Source organism: Rhineura floridana, chromosome 3 (genome assembly GCF_030035675.1).
Source record: "Rhineura floridana isolate rRhiFlo1 chromosome 3, rRhiFlo1.hap2, whole genome shotgun sequence".
Lineage (NCBI taxonomy): Eukaryota > Metazoa > Chordata > Lepidosauria > Squamata > Rhineuridae > Rhineura > Rhineura floridana.
In genome coordinates, this window is record NC_084482.1 from 106,445,137 (window position 1) to 106,465,271 (window position 20,135).

The 20,135-nt window shown below is 43.1% G+C and overlaps 1 protein-coding gene across 12 annotated transcripts in view; it reads left to right on the forward strand.

Moving 5' to 3' along the window:
• Positions 1 to 20,135, forward strand: part of SPOCK1 (SPARC (osteonectin), cwcv and kazal like domains proteoglycan 1) — an 872,143-nt gene that overhangs the window by 502,454 nt on the left and 349,554 nt on the right. For all 12 annotated transcript variants that reach the window (XM_061617192.1, XM_061617194.1, XM_061617196.1 and 9 more), the window contains one exon: positions 7,736 to 7,850. In XM_061617192.1, the coding sequence (XP_061473176.1) occupies positions 7,736 to 7,850 (115 nt within the window). The remainder of the gene's footprint in view (positions 1 to 7,735; positions 7,851 to 20,135) is intronic.

Consider the following 20,135-nt stretch of genomic DNA (forward strand, 5'->3'; position numbering starts at 1 on the left):
CCTCTAGGTATTGTCTCCAGTTTTCAAAAGAATCCTTGATGGCCAGCAGTTCGTTCTCCCATACCGTGTAGTTCTTCTCTGCAGGCTTTAACTTCCAAGAGAAGTACGTGCAGGGGTGCAGCTCCTTCCCTTCTTGGTCTAATTGCAGAAGGACCCCCCCGATGGCAAAATCAGAAGCATCTGCTTCCACGACGAAAGGGCGGGTCGGGTCAGCAAAGCGCAGAATGGGCTCGGAAGCGAACCTTCTCTTCAGCTCCTCAAAGGCCTTGGTGGCATTCTCTGTCCATTGAAACTTCTTCTTTCCCCTTAAGCAGTCAGTCAGAGGAGCTGTTAATTTGGAAAACCCTGGAATGAACTTTCTGTAATAGTTGGCAAACCCTAGGAACCGTTGTACATCCTTTTTGGTATTAGGCAGGCCCCAGTCCAATATACAACTTACTTTCCCTGGGTCCATCTCCACTCCTTCCGCTGAGATTCGGTACCCAAGGAAGTCCAAAGACTGGAGGTCAAATCCACATTTCTCTAACTTGGCATACAAGTGATTCTCTCTCAGTCTCTTCAGCACTGTTTTCACATGCTGATCATGGTCTTCCTGGTTCTTTGAGAACACCAGGATATCATCTAAGTAACAGATTACATACGTGTCCAACAGGTCTCTAAACACGTCGTTCATGAACTTTTGAAAAACTCCTGGACTTCCACAAAGTCCGAACGGCATGACCAGGTACTCAAGCTGCCCATAAGCGGTCAAGAATCCCGTTTTCCATTCATCTCCCTCCTTCATTCTGATCAGATTGTAGGCTCCCCTCAAATCCAGCTTCGTGAAGATTTTTGTGGAGCGCAGTCGATCCAGGAACTCTGAGATCAGGGGCAGCGGGTAGCTGTTAGGGATGGTGATCTGGTTCAATGCGCGATAGTCATTACAAGGTCTGAGTTCCCCCCCCCTTCTTCTTCACAAACAATAGTGGCGCTCCAGCAGGGGACTGTGAGGGGCATATGAATCCTCGCCTCAGGTTTTTATCCAGGAATTCCTTCAGGGCCTCCCTCTCAATCTCTGTGAGAGAGTAGATTCTCCCCAATGGGATGCTGGCTCCTGGCACGAGATCAATCGCACAGTCGTAAGGGCGGTGCGGGGGGGTAAAGTCTCTGCCTCTTTTTCATCAAATACATCTTTGAATTCTTCATACTTCGGCGGCAGGGTCACTTGCTCGATCTCTTGCACTGCCCCCGTTAAGGTGTTCTTGATTCCTTCAGGTTGACAGTTCTCCTGGCAATACTGTGAGGTGAACCACACCACTGCCTCCTTCCAACTTATTTTGGGTTCATGCTTTGCTAGCCAGGGCATTCCCAGAATCACCTCAAAGTTCGAGAGATCTGACACGTATAGCGAAATGAACTCTTCATGCCCAGGGATTTGAAGTTTCACTTCCTCCGTGGCTTGTGTCACCCCTCCAGGGGTCTCCCATCGATGGTCTCCACGGCTAGGGGAGCGTCCAGTTTCCACCGGGAAATTCCATGACGCTTGACTAGTTTTGCATCAATAAAATTTGTGGAGGCTCCACTGTCAATTAAGGCAGTGGAATTAAACACCACTCCTCTGGAAGTTGTAATCCGAATAGGCAAGACCAACACCCCTTTTGAGGGAGGTTGGATCGTTGGGGGGCCTTTATACAACGCTGCCCCCAGTCCACCGGCCTGCACGTGGACTGGGTGTTCTAGTTTCCCGACGGCTCGGCTTTCCCCCCTTTCAGTCCACAGTCTCTGGCCACATGGCCCGGCTTTGAACAATAAAAGCATAAACGTTCCCGGCGTCATCTTTCCTTTTCCTCTTCTGACAGTCTTGGCCTAGCCCCTCCCTGTCCCTCAGTTGCATTACCTGCCATCCCTGCAGTGGGAAGGGTCTTGCTGCAGGATGCCGAGGCTGAGTATCTCGGGACCTCCTGCTTCCTTTCCAGGCGCCTTCCTTCCATCCGGTGATCTATCTGTGGGCATAGCCGGATGAGCCCTGGTAGGTCAGCGGGGGGGGAGGTCCTGGCCAGCTCATCCAGGATTTCAGCATTTAATCCACTCCGATACATAAACATCAGGGCGGCGTCATTGTAACCAGTTTCCTGGGACAGAATTTTAAAAGCGTTAGTGTACTCGGAAACAGTCCCTTTAGCTTGCTTCAGAGCGCCTAGCTGCCGCGCTACTGTTTCAACTCTTTGCGGGTCTTGGAACATCTCAGTCATCTTCTGTATAAATCCTCTGTACCTTAAGAACATAAGAAGAGCCTGCTGGATCAGGCCAGTGGCCCATCTAGTCCAGCATCCTGTTCTCACAGTGGCCAAACAGGTGCCTGGGGGAAGCCCGCAAGCAGGACCCGAGTGCAAGAACACTCTCCCCTCCTGAGGCTTCCGGCAACTGGTTTTCAGAAGCATGCTGCCTCTGACTAGGGTGGCAGAGCACTTTAGCCCCATCGTCTGGAAATTCCATGTGCCTGACATCCAGATATAACTCACATTGAGCCACGAAAGTTGCCAACTGATCACTTTGTCCCGCGTATTTTGGGGGCAGTCCAATAGGGACCTTTACTGCGGCAGCTGGAGGGGCTGTTCACATCTGATCTATCGTGGCCTTCAAGGTTTGATTATCCGTCTTCAGCGCCTTGACTGCTGTTAGCAGGGCTTGAACATCCGTCTGCAAATCAGCTACCTTAGTCCTCAAGAGTTTCACTTCTTCCGTCTCAGAAGTGGGGTTCGTCCCCCCCGCTGCTCCCTTTGACATCTTGTCCCAGTCAAGTGAAGAGAGCGTTGAGGGTGATTTAGGTGGCTCTGTCAAGCTGTCAGGCCCAGGATGAGACTCAGGAACCAGACCAGAGGTTGTAAGTAATTCGTGTTTTATTAGGGTAATGTCCAAACAAAGACTGCGTCTTCTCATGAAGCAATACAGGGATACAGGTCCTGCGGCATTGGGAGAAAGTTGACAGAGCAAGGGGCTGCTTTCCGCCTGTTCTTTAAGAAGGGGCCAAACGGGCGCGCAACCTTTCGCTCCTCCTTAACTGCCCCTCAGGTACTGCCCGCCTTCCCCCCCTTCTCTCCTGCCTTTTCAGCTGTCTACGTGTGCGCGGTAAGGGGGGAAGCATCACCCCCTCCTCTTCTGAAGTTTCCGATTCCACTATGGGGGATAGGGGAGGAGCTGATGGTAAACTGTCTCTCCGCTTTTCTGCTGTGGTCAGCCCTCCCTCTTGCTCTGAGCTGCGGAGAAGGGGGGGCGTGAGAATGTCCAGGGAGGATTCCGAAACTCCAGAGCTCTCAGGCTCCCCGTTGCTAGGCGACCCTATCACTGGCATTTCCTCTGTTTCGTCTTCACTCCAAAGGGGGTAAGTTCCTCCCCCTTCCCTCTGCCATCCATCTGAATCCTCTTCTCCCAACTCCCCGGGACCCCCGGGACCCCAGCTCTGCCTCTCGACACCCGCCCAGCGGAGCTTTTTAAAACTGTACGAGGGCTTTTACATCTTGGCCCTCGGGATACTATAGATTCATCTGTAGCCCGCTGTGATGAGCTCGCTGGACACTTCCAGGACAAGATCGCTAGCATTCGTCGGGACTTAGACTCCAATATTATAGCAGTTGGATTCAATGAAGCATCCAGAACACGGTCTTGTCCTTATTTATTGGATGAGTTTCAGTCTGTGCAGCTTGAGGATGTTGACAAGATCCTTGGACTGGTGCGGGCGACTACGTCGGTGCTGGATCCTTGCCCCTCTTGGCTGGTGAAAGCTGGTAGGACCGGAACCGCCGACTGGGCCAAGGAGGTAATCAATGCCTCTTTGCGAGAGGGAGTGGTCCCTGACTGCCTAAAAGCGGCGGTAGTGAGACCACTCCTGAAGAAACCCTCCTTGGACCCAGATAACTTGAACAACTATAGACCTGTGGCGAATGTTCCGTTCCTGGGCAAGGTTCTGGAGCGGGTGGTGGCCGACCAGCTCCAGGGGCTCTTGGATGACACTGATTATCTTGATCCGTTTCAATCCGGTTTTAGACCTGGGTTTGGTACCGAAACAGCCTTGGTCGCCCTGTATGATGACCTTTGTCAGGAGAGGGACAGGGGGAGTGTGACCCTGTTGATTCTCCTTGATCTCTCAGCTGCTTTTGATACCATCGACCATGGTATCCTTCTGGGAAGGCTCACGGAGTTGGGAGTTGGGGGTAATGCTTGGCAGTGGCTCCGCTCCTACTTGGTGGGTCGTCAACAGAAGGTAGTGCTTGGGGAACACTGCTCGATACCCTGGACTCTCCATTGTGGAGTCCCACAGGGATCGGTACTGTCCCCCATGCTTTTCAACATCTATATGAAGCTGCTGGGTGCAGTCATCAGGAGTTTTGGAGTGCGTTGTGACCAGTACGCTGATGACACACAACTCTATTTCTCCTTTTCATCTTCCTCAGGTGAGGCTGTTAACGTACTAAATCGTTGCCTGGCCGTGATAATGGATTGGATGGGAGCTAACAGACTGAAGCTTAATCCAGACAAGACCGAGACGCTGTTAGTGAGTGCCTTCTCTGCCCAGATGGTGGATGTTCACCCTGTTCTGGACGGGGTTACACTCCCCTTGAAAGAACAGGTTCGTAGCTTGGGAGTTCTTATTGACTCTTCCTTCTCTCTTGAGGCTCAGGTAGCCTCAGTGGCAAGGAATGCTTTCTACCATCTCTGATTGGTAGCCCAGCTATGTCCCTATGTGGACAGTGACGACCTCGCCTCAGTCATTCATGCTCTGGTAACTTCTTGATTGGACTACTGCAATGCGCTCTACGTTGGGCTGCCCTTGAAGACAGTTCGGAAACTACAGTTAGTCCAGAATGCAGCGGCCAGATTGTTGACGCGGACAAGAAGGTCCGCTCATATTACACCCGTTCTGGCTCGTCTGCACTGGCTTCCTATTTGTTTCCGGGCTAAATTCAAAGTGCTGGTTTTGACCTATAAAGCCTTACACGGCATGGGACCGCAATACCTGGTGGAGCACCTCTCCCAATATGAAACTACCCGTACACTGCGCTCAACATCTAAGGCCCTCCTCTGAGTACCATCCCATCAAGAAGCTCGGAGGGTGGTGACTAGAAATAGGGCCTTTTCGGTTGTGGCTCCCGAACTATGGAATGGTCTCCCCGATGAGGTGCGCCTGGCGCCGACGCTGCTATCTTTTCGGCACCAGGTGAAAACCTTTTTATATTCCCAGGCATTTTAATGCATATTATTATATGTATTGTTGTATTTTGCTACTGTTTGATTATTTTTGTTTACCTTTGTTGGTTTGATTCTATTGTTTTATTGTATTTATATATTCCTGATTGCTTTATTTTATGTACACCGCCCAGAGAGCCCTTTGGCTTAGGGCGGTATATAAATTAAATTAAATAAATAAATAAAATAAATTGTCCACTATACTCCCATCTGCTGCACTTCAAAGTGAAATCCAGGGACAGCCATGGAGTACACCCTACAGAACTTCACTCTCCCGGTGAAGAGAAAGCAGGACTATGCCTGCTAATTGACATTAGCACAGCTACTGTCTGTGTTTTCTGGTGACACATACTCATTGTGAGGTGATCAGAGTTCCCAAATGCATTTGCATATAGTCATGTACTCCTATGCCTCTCTCACGCTGACACTGAATACATGGACATCAGAGGCAGAGCAAGCAAGGATGCCATCCCCCGATGCATGCAGTATACACATGGAATGAATGTATGCTAAGCAGTTTGGATAGAATGAACCAACATACAAATTGTTTCAAGAGTAATACTGTCCTTGTGTTTTATGCCCTTCCTTCCTTCCTTACACCCTTTTGTTATACACACACACACACACACACATATATATTCATGCTTCATACTCAAAATGTTTAATGTAAGCTAAATGGGACATTTTCATAGGAGTCCCATATCATAATTATTGGCAGAATATCAGTGGACTGCTTGTAGTCCCTAAAGACCTTTTTTTGGATGTGAAAAGGTTTTAATTGTGTCCTGGCAATATTCCAAATTTGTAATTATTATTTTTCTGTGGTATTAAAAAGACAGCCTGCAGTTTCACTATATGACATTATTAATTCCTTCAAACCTCCACCATGGATTGATGCTACTTTGCACTGAATATATTGTATTTTATGTTTGATTTAAAAATGAAATAGGGACATTATGTAGTCCTATTTCATAGCAGAAGTATTTAGTAACAACAGCGGATTTTTGAGAATCAACCAGCCCACCTTTCCTCAGACACAAATAACAACAGACACAGTCTTCTTAGGTAAAAAGAGATAAAGAATATTTACTCACGACCTTTCATATGTTCAGGAAACATAGGCTCCAGCTTAGATGGAAAAAGTAGTCATCCATTTAGTCTTTGGTGATGATGATCTCAGGAAGAGCATCTGCCATGCTGCCTCTGCTAGAGGTTAAATCACAACAATGGTGGATATGCAGGAATCTACTAATCCCTTTTACAAAGGAAAGAGGAAGATAAGCCAGGTAACCCCATCCTTTAAGAAGTTACATCACGGTAAACAGGTACATAGAGATATTCCCCAAATATTAGTTAGAGGGAACATCTCCCTATCAAAGGGGCGGCATGCAAGCTTGCTTAAACCCGACATTTTAATCCAGGTGTATTTAACTGGCATTGTCTGCATGTGTATGCAGAAAATTTCAAAGGTGCTTTTGGATTCTTTGTAAGTGAAAGACAATGTTTAAAAGTGTAATTGTTGCAGTAATGACAGTAGCTCCGTTCTACACTAGTATTTGTGTGTCATGCTGGCACTAGTGGGATCTGGCATGCTGTGTTTTTGTTGATTTTAGAATTATGCTTGGATAAAATACAAGAAATCATACATTGTAATAATACAAAATTCTAAGTTTTACATGGGACTTAGCAATCACTGTCCTGCTGCACAACAGCAATAATTAAATAGCCTATCATACAATTGTTATTTCAATAGATAACAGTGACATTTGGCTACAATCCAGTGTTCTATGCATGACAAGACTTGTGATATTCTGTGAAGTTTTCTTCCGTAAACTCTTGTTTGATCTGCCTAACAATAATTTTAAAACGCAATTCTAAAATGAATGTCAAAATTAAAGGAAAAACACATAATGGAAACAGAAAGTCAGTTTTCACAGCAAGTATTTTGGCGTCCGAATAGAATTTTTCTTCAGGCTGGTACCTAGTTTTTCATGCAACCTGTATTCTTTCATCTGTTCTTAACCCTGAGCAATTGTACACCTTGATTACTTTTCTTTATTTATAATATAGATTGCTGTTGACTCTGTACTTCTCTATGACCTATTGGCAATAGTTATATCCCACCTAAATGGTGGCATCAGAAGACAAGAGGTGGATTCTTCCAGCTGTACATTTATGTTATTCTGCAGTTCTATGACTCTGCAGATCCAAGCAAAACTGTGTATAACCAGCAAGAAACCATGATACTGCAGTGGGCAGAACACTGGGCTGGATATCAGATCAAGCTTCAAATCCTAATTGACCGGCTATAAAGTACATTGGATTACTTGGGACAAGCAACTATATCTGAGCATGATCTGTCTCACAGAGCTGTGAAGATAATGGGGTAAACATTGTAGCCCACTTTTGCAATGAAAAGTGCTACTGCCTTCCTTGAGATATTTGTCTCATTATTTTAACTAAGCCGAGTGATAATTTTCTAAACTACTCCTTCATATCTTATTTTTAATAGCTCTTGATCCATCCAAAGACCCGTGTTTGAAGGTAAAATGCAGCCCACATAAAGTGTGTGTCACTCATGACTACGAGACAGCCACTTGTGTAAGTCGCAAACAGCTGGTACACAGGTAAGAATGTTGTGATTTATAGTTTCAGTTAAACAGCTCTGATTGGTGGGCAAAATATTCTAGGAGCCTAACCTAAGTATTATGACATTATGGCACAACATAGGTAATGTTAGTAACAGCAAACAACCCCTGCCTTCACTTTGAATTAGGAGCCAGAAGAGAGGAAGATAAAGGAATGCTTCCCTATTCTTGAGACAATCAAGCAGATGGTTCCAATCTTGTCACATTGTGCTGTTGGTTTCATTGTCTCCCAGTGCCACATAGCTAAACAGTGAGAATTGGCTTGGCTGCTTGAACCACAGGGACACAGTCCTTCTTCCTCCCAACACTCTTTACCCCTGCACAGTAGGCAAACACTATTCACAGCACTCAGAAAATTATCAGGTTTTTCGCAGGGGTCAAAAGGGCCAATGAAAAGTCTTAGCACTACCACCACCACTTTTGGCCTGTCTCTAATTACAAGTATATCTTGCCAGAGAAAGAGGCTTCTGAGAATAATATAGAAGACCAAAAGTAAGAGCTTTCATTTATAGACTTGCCAGATGTTACAAGAACTGAATGCTGATAGTAGTCCCTAGTCTATTGACCATTAAGTATCCAGCAATTTGTTCACTATATTAACTCAATATTGCTGGAGCCTTTGTTAGCAAACAAAGAGGCAAATACTGTACTCAGTTCAAACTTGTGTGTGTGTGTGTGTCTGTGAGTGTGTGTGTGTGTGTGAGAGAGAGAGAGAGAGTGTTTTAAAGTTCTGGACAAGTTCCCAGATAAAACATATGTCCTCTTACATCGCAAATCAGGGTCTTCTGTTGACTAGAGAGGCAGCAGGCAGCACTGACAACTGCATTTATCCCAAAGAAGTGGAACTGATATTTCTTTCTTAAAAGTATCTCCTTCCAGTAGTTAGTTAACTCCCCATGGCAAATAAAAGCTGCAAAATCATTTCTCCCAAGCATGCAAAGCTATCTATAGTTGCATCCCTCCTAGTCTACAGGGTGTTTGATCCAAGCTGTGCCTAAAAGAAACATTCAGGAAGGGAAGATACTAATCATTGCAATAATTTCTGATCCTTGGCTGCTTTTAAGAGATGAAGTGGGGCATTTCACATCCATCTCTGTCTCTCTTGTTTAGGCTTTTTGGATGCAACGTTTGGGTTTAATCGTGTGATACCATTAGTTTTTTCTGTGAGATATATATAAACACAATTTGCATTTTCTTTTAAGATGTGTTGAATACAGAGCCTATAAAATTGAGCAGTGTGTCATTTATCTCCTTTTTATCTCCATGTTTTCCTCTTTTATGTTCATGCTTTGCCAGAATGTTAATTAAGAGTTTACTTGCATCCAAGCACTCCACTGGGGGATTCTTTTTCATGTATTAAATGTCTGACGCTTACCTTTTTATAACCAAAACAAGGTGAAATGGGGTATGATTCTTGAAATGTTCCTCATTTAGTTCTACACAACGTACACATGAGGTGCTATTTATGGGTTTAATATATGAACAACCTACATTCATATTTTGTTGTTGGGAAACCTGAAGTTGGTAAGCAATAGTACATGTTTTGAACATAAGAACAAAATCCCTCTTGATTAGGGTCTACTAAGTCCAGCGTCTTGTTTCTAACAGCAGCCAGCCAGATGCTGACAGGAAGCCTACTAGCAGGACTTGGCAAAAGCCTTCTCCCATTGTTGTTTTCCAGCAACAGTAAGCTAATGGTATACTAAACCTGGAAGTTCCACATAGCTATCATGAGCAATAGCTATAGATTGACATATCCTCCATCAATCTAGTTTAAAAGTGTCTACCACATATGAAGTAGCAAATACCAGCTTAATTTCTGGGGAATACCTCAAGGAGCTGACGTTAGGAAAATTATGCAGGAGAACCACTGCCGTTTATGCCGTAGTAGTCCCAATCTGATTAAAAGCTGCTATATATTCCATTTTAGGATTTCTGGGGGGGGATTCAATGTGATCATATATTCCACCCCATCATATATCTTGGCCCTTAGTATCCCATTTAGTGAGTGTGACAGGTCCATGAGGGTGAGAGGTAGCCAGGGAATGAAGGAAGTTTCCATCTCTTTGCTCTGATGGAAGTACAACAGCAGGGACCATTCAGTGTGTGACTTAAAGGTTAATTCTGTTAATGGTCTGGCTGACAGCAGACTCTGATTGGAGGTTCTATCAGTCAGAAGTTAGCTGTCAGTGAGGAAGACAGTTGACATTTGACAGTTGGTGTAGTTGGAGGGTCAAGTACTTCTGAAGGAGCTTTCCCCTTTTCCTCTGCATAGGCCTGATCTAAGAAAGACAAACATCTCTATTTATTTCTCCTCATGTCATGTACTGTTCTTGTTCGGTTTACCTCAGTAAAATATTATCACTGTCCTTTCTCTCCATCTACTTTATTCCAGTCACTCTGCTAACAGGTTCCTCTCCTATCCCCAGTTCCTGTGCTGAGTATATAATAGGTTGATGGCCAGGATTCATGAGTAGAGGAGCAAGACAGGTATTTATTTGTTACATTTATATCCCTCTCTTCCTCCTGAAAGAACCCAGGGTGGCAAATATATCAACAAAATAATTAAGAAAGCATTCCAAAAGCAGTTTAAAACATTCTAAAACATAATTATAGTTGAAAATATTCTTTCATCAGTGATCTTCAGGTTGCCAGGAACAGTCTCCTTCAGCCATTAAATACTTGGGTAAACAAGAATGTTTCCAAATTCTTTCTGAAAGTCAATAATGATGGGGACAGATGCATCTCACTGGGGAGGGCATTCCACAAACGGGGAACCATCACTGAAAAAGCTGTGTCATGAATCAGCGCCAACCAGGCAGCACTTGGTGGCAACATCATCAACAAGGCCTTGCCTGCTGATCAAAGAATCCAAGATGGTTGATACTGGGGAAAGCGCTCTTTTAGATACTTGGGCCCCAAGCCATTTAGGGTTTTATATGCTAGTACTAACACCTTGAATTGGGCCTGGTAACTCACTGGCAGCCAGTGCAGCGCTATCAGGACCGGTCACACATGTTCCCATTGGGCTGCCCCACTTACCAGCCTATCAGCTGCATTGTGCACTAGATGCAGTGCATTACAGTAGTCCAGATGGGAAGTCACCAGAGTATGGACACCTGAGGCCAGGCTATCCTGGTCCAGGAACAGCCATAACTGGCAAATCAGCCTCAGCTGGGCATAAGTACTCCTAGTCACAGAAGTCACTTGGGACTCTAGTGACAAGCTGGAATCCAGGAGTAGTCCCAGACAAAAACTTGTTCCTTCAGGGGGAGTACAACCCCTCCCAGAATAGGTTGTGCACCTAATTTCCAGACATGGGAACCATCCACCCACAGAACTTCTGTCTTATCAGGATTAAGCCTCCATTTATTGGCCCCCTTCCAGCCCATCATTTCCTCCAGACACCAGCCGATCACTTCCTCCAGACATCTTAACAGACTCTCCAGATTCAGATGGAATGGAGAAACAGAGCTGTGTGTCATCGGCATACCGATAACACTGTGCTCTAAATCTCCAGATGACAGCTCCTAATGGTTTCATATAGATGTTAAATAGCATAGGAGACAGAATGGACTCTTATGGGACTTATAGTGTCAAAAGGTGGGCATAACTTCCTTCTATAGAGAGGCATTCACCACTCCCTGGACCCATCCAGTTAATCCTCTCCTACTAGATCTTTACCAACCACGATTGGCATGATGGGCAGGGATCAAGAGGAATCATTGTCAGCCTCACTGGTGCAAGTGTCCTGTCCACATCCTACATCTGCATCCCTTCAGGGGAACTTTTGAAACTGAGCATTTTCTGAAGTGAGATTTCCAGCAAAGGGCTGGAGCTCAGTATTACGACACGTGTTTTGCATACAGAAGGTCTCACCATCAATCCCTGGCATCTCCAGATAGTCTTGAAAAAGACTCTTATCTGAAATCCTGGAAAGCCACTGCCAGTCAATAAGCTAGATGGATCAGTGTACCTATGCTGTTCCCCTGAACCTATGCAAGCTTCTGTTTCATCCATATGTATGTGGATATTACAATTCAAGTTACACAGGCAAGAACTGGAGGTTCTTGTCTGTGGAGTCACTATAAATTTCAATGACTCAAAATAAAACAACAAACTACTGTTACTGGAATTTGGTTGTCAGTGTCCTGCTTCCCTAACTATACTCCAAGTTACAAGAAAACAAGGGATGTTCACAGCAGCATTTTTATTTTATACTGCTATGCTATGTCTTGAGATTTAGAGCTCTTTAAACTTTGTTGATGTAAAGTTGATATTAGAACCTAAAGAGAACATTCAAATATTGGATTGGTTCCTTAGGGGAAAAACACCATCTGACTTCTTTGTAGCTGGTGGACGGGGGGGATATATTCTGGTTTGATTAAATGAACATATGAGCAGGCATCAGTATGCATTCTTCCTATCTGGCCCATCCTATCAAACCTCCCAATTTACACATACACTGAAGGGAAGGAAGTGCAATGAGGTCTAGGACTTACTTCAGCCTTTAAAAGTCCTGCTTTTTTGCTCACAGCAGGTTACATACCTTATTGTTAGCTCTCACTAGCTATAGGTAAAACAAATGTACCCCAACATGGTTTATACGATCAGGAAAGAATTGTTTTGGGGACAAGGAAAAGGCTATTACCAGACATGTAAAAAAAAAGGGGGAGGAAGAAAATGTATCAAGTCAACAGAGAAAAGTAGAAAGCTAAATAAAGCCCTGAATCTTTGATCTATTTTACAAGATGGCTAGGCAATTTATTACTATGCACTGGAGCTTCACATTTTATGGCAAAGAGATAATAGCCACACAGAAATATGAAATATTTGGCTCCTTTCCCTGCTGATGGAAAACTGCAATAAAATGTCTGTTGGGTAGGTTCTGTTTGGACCTATTTTCCAGCAGTTTTGTTCAGTCAAATGCCCTTGAGAATTTTATTTTAAAAAAGAGAAGAGTTTATGTCTATAACTGGCCCATTTGAAAGAGTGACATTTGTTGGATGTTAACTTTGTGTGGCTATATAGTGAGATGGGGTTCTGTATTGATACTAGGGATGGGGACAAGTGCTGGTTCAAAAGCATTCCGTCAACCTAACAAGGTGGTATTGATTCGAGTTCGTTCTTTGTCCACAAGCCACTGCTTTTACCCATTCGTTTCCCCTGTTTGGAAAAAATACTGATATTAATTTCAGTGCTTTTAAAGGTAGTATCAATATTTCTAAAGGAAATATTGATGAATTTAAGGAAATAGTGATACAAACATTGATATTAATATCAATGCTCTAGCTGTGGATTTTTTTAAAAAAATGTTTCCAAAAATAGCTGTGGAAAATCACTGCATAAAAATACAATCCATAACTATAGTGAATAAGCAGATTAATGGAAAATTTGGTACCAAATCTGAATTGGGCAGAATTCTAGCACATCCCTCCCTAATTGATACATGAATGCGTTCAGTAATAGACAATGTTCAAATGCTATTTGAACTAGATTGCCATTTTCCTGTACATGAATAAGTCTAGTGGAACCCCCCCCCCGCCTCAGTTCTCATACAGAACAGCTCTAGGTACATGTGCTGCCGATCATGATTCCTACACACTTTTACTGGAAAGTGAAATTTGTTTCTAAGTAACAGTGTATAAGAGTATAAGAGAAGACAAAGAATTCTTAGACAAAATGCTGGAACAACAGCAGCAAAGAGACGTACAGGAGGTGGAAGAACAACAGCATGTTGAAGCAGAAGAGGAAAGTGTTGAGGAGAGAAACAAGTAGAGGAAACAAGGGAGAAGTCTGCAGAAGAAGCTAATGTGGCTTTACAAAAAGCTTTTAGATGACCTGAAAACAAAAAAGGACACATACAGGAAGTGGAAGTAAGGCCAGGCCATAAAGTAAGAGTACAGACATGTAGCACAGAATTGCAGGGATGGCATCTCTAAAGCTGAGAATGAGCTGAGGTTGGTGAGGGATGCTAAAAGCAGCAAAAAAGATTTCTTCAGGTGCATCCATAGTAAAAGACACAGAAAAGAAATGGTGGTACAAGTTACTTGGTGAGAATGGCAAAATGATAACAGATGACAAATACAAGGCAGAAGTGGTCAATTCCTGCTTTGGCTCAGTCTTCTCCCAAAAGAGGGTCTATAACCCTCCTGGCAAATGTGAAGTTGAAGGGGGCAGGACAGCTTGAGATTAATAGACAAATGGTAAAGGAATACCTAATCACGTTGAACGAGTTAAAATTTGCAGGGCCTGATGAACTGCATCCTAGAACATTGAAGGAACTGGCTGCAGAACCACTGTCTATTTTTGCTGACTGGAGGACAACTAATGTTGTCTCTATCTTCAAATGAGGCAAAAATGAACAATAAACCATTCAGCCTGACATCGTTCCCTGGGAAAATTCTGGAGCAGATGATAAAGCAGTCAATCTGTAAGCACCTTGAAAACAATGCAATGATTACTAGAAGCCAACATGGATTTGTCACGAACAAATCCTGCCAGACTAATCATATTTCATGTTTTGATCAAGGGAACCTCCACGGTAAGCTGGGGAAATGATGTGAACATAATATATCTTGATTTCAGCAAAGTTTTTGACAAAGTGCCTCATGATATTCTGATTAGCAAGCTAGCTAAATGTGGGCTACATGGAACCAACTATCAGGTGGATCCACAGTTGGCTACCGAATCTTACTCAAAGAGTGCTTATCAATGGCTCCTTCTCAAACTGGGAAGATGTAACATATCACGTATTGCAGGTCTCGGGCCTGGGTCCAGTGCTCTTCAACATTTTTATTAAGGACTTTGTTGAAGAGGTGCAGGGAATGCTTATCAAATTTGCAGATGGTACAAAATTGGGAGGGATAGCTAATACCCTGGAGAACAGAAACAAAATTCAAAGTGATCTTGATAGGCTGCAGCATTAGACTGAAAGCATCAGAATGAAACTTAACAGGGATAAGTGCAAACTTCCACATCTAGGAAAAAGAAACCAAATGCACAGTTATAAGATGGGGGAAACTTGGGTCAGCAATAGTACATGCAAGAAGGATCTTGGAATTGTTGTTGAGTGCAATGTGGCTGCAAAAAAGGCAAATGCTATTGTAGGTTGCATTGACAAGTATAGTTTCCAGATCACATCAAGTATTATTTCCCCTCTATTTGGCAGTGGTTAGGCCTTAGAATCTTAGAATCATAGAATAGTAGAGTTGGAAGGGTTATATAAGCCCATCATGTCGAACCCCCTGCACAATGCAGGAATCCAAATCAAAGCATTTCTGACAGATGGCTGTCCAGCTGCCTCTTGAATGCCTCCAGTGTCAGAGAGCCCACTACCTCTCTAGGTACTTGATTCCATTGTTGTATGGCTCTAACAGTTAGGAAGTTTTTCCTGATGTTCAGTCGAAATCTGGCTTCCTGCAACTTGATCTTGAGTACTGCATCCAGTTCTGGACACATTTTAAGAAGAATGCAGACAAACTGAAACAGGTTCAGAGGAGGGCAACGAGGATGATCAGGGGACTGGAAACAAAGCCCTATGAGGAGACACTGAAAGAACTGGACATGTTTAGCCTTGAGAAGAGAAGACTAAGGGGAGATATGATAGCACTCTTCAAGTACTTGAAAGGCTGTCACATAGAGGAGGGCCAGGATTTCTTCTCAGTCATCCCAGAGTTCAGGACATGGAAGAATGGGCTCAAGTTACAGGAAACCAGATTTTGACTGAACATCAGGAAAAATTTCCTAACTATTAGAGCAGTACAACAATGGAACCAATTACTTAGGGAAGTGATGGGCTCTCCAATACTGGAGGCATTCAAGAAGCAGCTGGACAACCACCTATCGAGTATGCTTTAACTTGGGCTCCTGCATTGAGCAGGGAGTTGGACTCAGTGGCCTTATAGGCCCCTTCCCACTCTACTATTCTATAATTCTAAAATTTTGTTTGTTTTGTATCATCTGATGTGGTGTTAATATTATCCGAAATGTACTTCATGTTGTTTACATCAGAAGTGGGCAGAAGGTAGATCAGCAACTGTTGGTAGATCTCTCAGTGATTTGCAGTCTGCCAAGGGTTTAAAATCAACATTTTTATTCCAAATTAGGCTGCTGAAATGAAGAAAGGTTTGGGGGAGACCTAGAATGGATTTCTGCATGAAAGGGCTGTGATTTTCAGATTTGGTAGTGAAATGTAGCTGTGAGTATGGTACATGGGCCAGTATGAATGTTTGTGATTTCTGAACAATTGTGGTCGATCTATGAAAAGGTCACACTTTGTTGTGCAAGATGTTTCACTATTAAACCTGGTTTGTTGAGCAATAGTTAGCATCTGTGCTATAGCAAGCCAGAACTTTGTATCCTAGCAGATTGGTCAGGGATTCATATGGGAGAACTAGAGTAACAGCAAGTTAGTCAAATCTTTAAGTGGGAAGCCATGTGCAATTAAGCCACTTTATGGGGGACAGTTACCAAGGAGCTCAGCCTTACCATTGTTTTAAATATGCCCCTAGCCTCGACTCCAGAAGTCTCAGTGCTGCCTTGGAATGGTTGAAAAGCAGAAGTTTAGACACCCAGGGCAAGAAAGCTAAATGGGTATTTAATGACCTTGATTAAATTGTCCAGTGAGATTCAACAGGTATGCATACCGTGCAAATGCCTTTCTCTGCTGGCTAACCTCTAGCCTAATTAAGTAATCCCAGAAATTTCCTAATTTACAGTGTACTCCTACCCATATCTGCTCAGAAGTAAATCCTATTGAATTCAGTGGGGCTTACTCTCTGATGAATGAGGTTAGGATTGCAGTCTTAGTCATTTTAAATCCTGGAGGGAGGAAACTGCATGCACCACTGCCACTAGTAGACACATAAGCACCTGTTAGCATATCTTAAGGATAGAATCCTCCATGGAAGTATGCATGCAAAATCCTTTCTACACAGCACATTCCTTTGCACTCATGGGAAGATAATTACATCCAATTTGTGTACAAAAGTTTAGGGTCTCTCAGTATCCTGCATTCTTTCTCCCTAAATATGCTCCTCCCAATATGTAGTCTGACCTTTAAAAATTCTGCCCCCTGGGTCTTCAGCAGTGAGTCTTTGTGGGATTTCCACAGATTTTTCAGCTTGGCTCCCCTCCTATCCTTTTGCCCAGAACACTTCTCTTTTCTCTGTTTTGCATTCTGTTCACTTTGGGAACGCACAGCTTCTTCTCTCTAACCCTCCACCAAAGGATGCTATGAAAGGATCTGAAAGAGCTTACCCCAAGCTCCTCACCACAGAAATAACATCTGGAACCCTGGTTCCTGGAACAGATCCTTGAAGACTTTTTTCCCCTCATTCTGGGAGAGGTAATACCTGTGCTCTAGTTTTCTTTTCCCCGCTGTGAACCTGTCTTCTGTCTCTCTCCTCTGTTCTTCTAAAGAAGTCAAGCCATGCTGCTCCCAGCCAGCACTGTTTTATTCTACCCTCTTACTCCAAGTTGACTAACTCCAGGGACATCTGTCTTATGCCCACATCATTTGTCATTTTATATCCTTTCCTATACTGCCCCCTGAGGTTAACCCCAAGAACAGTGGTCAAATGCCAATCTTTTATACAATTTTACATAACAATTAATCTCTCCCTATTGTAATAAATTTGCAAATTATTTGATTCTAATCTTTGGTCTCTTGTCTGGTTGATAAATCTCCCCTATGCTATAATAATAATAATAATAAAATTTTATTTTTAGGCCGCCTATCTGGCCGAATGAACGGCCACTCTAGGCGGCGTACATAATTAAAAATACAACATATAATACCGTTAATATTAATGCTAGTGTTAATATAAATGTAATTTGCCTCATCATGCACCAAGACGGTGAGCTCAAGACCCAAAAGTATACACAACATTTGGGGGCACGTGTGCATGGGATTCCAAGTGCATGTGTAGAAAAGGACACACAAGGGCAGTATTCAACTATAGTGTCCCGTCAATGTGTTTACCGCTAGCACAACGGGACTTTACACACACACACATGCCCCACACCTCTCCAAATCTGCTTCAGAGAGTTGAGGAAACCTCTAGAACAGATTTAGGGGGCATGTGGGAGAAAGAAATGGGGGGAGTTCTGTTGCACAAGCAGAAATCCTTGCACTGATAGGACACTGACTTAGTGCTATGTTGAATGCAACCTAGAGTAACGTCGTGTGTGGAAGTACTTTTGCAAAAACAAGTTATGTCCTTTTAAGGAGCAGTACCAAGGTACAATAATGATCTGAATTAACATGTGAACCAATAAATCAGAAAAACCTACTGTCATGAAAACTCCTAGCCCCAGAAATGTAATACCAATAAACAAATAAATAAAATAAAATACAAGAAAAAAGATTTTATCCATTGTTACATTGAAATTTCCCTGTCACTTATCCCAAAATGTCCTAGAAAGAGTACAAATCAGTGTTTGAGCACTTAGTGTCCTAGGCTGTGAGCACATTAGTTGCTTTAAAAGCAGCGAGAATATTTTTCTGGCTGCGTTTTGAAGCGACCCTGCCTCGGCGGGACACACCTCCCTTCCCCACTGCTGACTTCAGACCTTTCAGGACTGCTCACAGTAAACTGTTGGGCCAATCACTGTCTCTGCCTGAGTCTACAGCAAAGCGTTTCCATTGGCCAAACCTGGAAACCAAATGGGTTGATCTACCAATCAGCTGCAAAATCTGAAGCTGAATTTTTTAAAAATGCACTCCAGCTGATCCTACCAGGTATTAGAGTAAAAAGGGGCGACGGTTGCCCCTGTTTTCAGAAAAGAGAGGTGGAGACGCACTGGAACTACCACAACAGTAAATGTGTCTCTACCTTTATTTACAATAACTATATTCTCTGCTTTATCCAAACCCTAACTTATCCAGCTATCCTTCCTACCCATATCTCATCCATTATCTTGATCAAGTAAATAGCTCCCCATCTCAGAACTCAATAGAATATCATCACTTTAGTAGCTGTGTGGTGTTAACATTTCACTGAACAGTCCACAAAACTGGTTCTTTGATTTGAGCGCCCCTTGTTTTACTCCTGTTTTTGACTTATCTGTAGGCTCTTAACAGCAAAAAAGAAAAAGAAAAAGTGGGGGGCATTCTGAATTCCTTTAACAATAGAGACATGACTGTAAATTAGTTATAAATAAATAGGTGTCATAAGAATCTTCATTTGGACAAATCTTGGGAGACCACTGTTAAAGAGCAAATAAATGCTAGCATTCTTTTAGTGCATCCTTTGTGTTTAGAGAGAGAATTAAGATTACACATGCTGTACTAACTCTGACATTTTCTTAACTTATGAATGCTTAATTAAGCAACCTTCATGTTTCATTACACTATGGTTTGAAGACATTGTTATTAATAATTTTAAAATAAACATCACCCATCACACCTATCACTTTCCAGCATGAACAAGAAGTGCTGCAAAGATAGTTGTAAATAATTTTAGAGGTTCTCACCATCTTAAATCTCACCGATTCCATACTCAAATCTACATTTGGCTGATGTCTAGCATGGTTTTTGCCTATACTATAGACCAGACATGATTCTCTAAAGCAAGGTTGAAACAAGTATTGTACAAGGCCCAGTAAAAAGGCACTGGAGTATTAGGCACCATTGTATGCTCCAACTACTTGGCTCCCACCAGCATTCAAGGCAACTATACTTTGTACCAGCTGAGGTTTCCAAACAACCTTTGGTGATAGTCCCACATAAGGTGAATTACAATAGTTTAGTATAGAAATAACCTGTGCTTAAAACAAAAATGAAAAACGAGGTGCTGGAACTCATATCTTGATAAATTATAAGATACCTCTCCCATCCCTCCCCTCTTCTTGCACCCCCTCCCCAGTGGCAGCTGATAGTCATTGGACCTGGTGGAGCTGCTAGGAAGTCATAGTGTTGTGGGCAATGAGGTCCCAGAGACATAACCTGTTGTCCTAGCTTTCTCCTCATTTTTCTCACTTGCAAAAGACACTTAAGCATTGCAGTTGTATAAATACTGAACACATAAGTAACCTGAAAAGCGTCTTACTAAGTATATTGAAACATGTTTAGAAGGGGTCTTTGGTGTCACAGTTGCTACTCTGCTGGAAGAAAAGGTGTGTGCACCCACTCCCGTTGTAGTTCTCTCCCTATCTTCTTCCTTTGCAAAGAAATAGCTGACTCTTAAATACTGCAGTTTTTATTAATATTTAATACCTAAGTGTCTTACCTTGCTGTCACAATTTCTAGTGTGGGCTCAT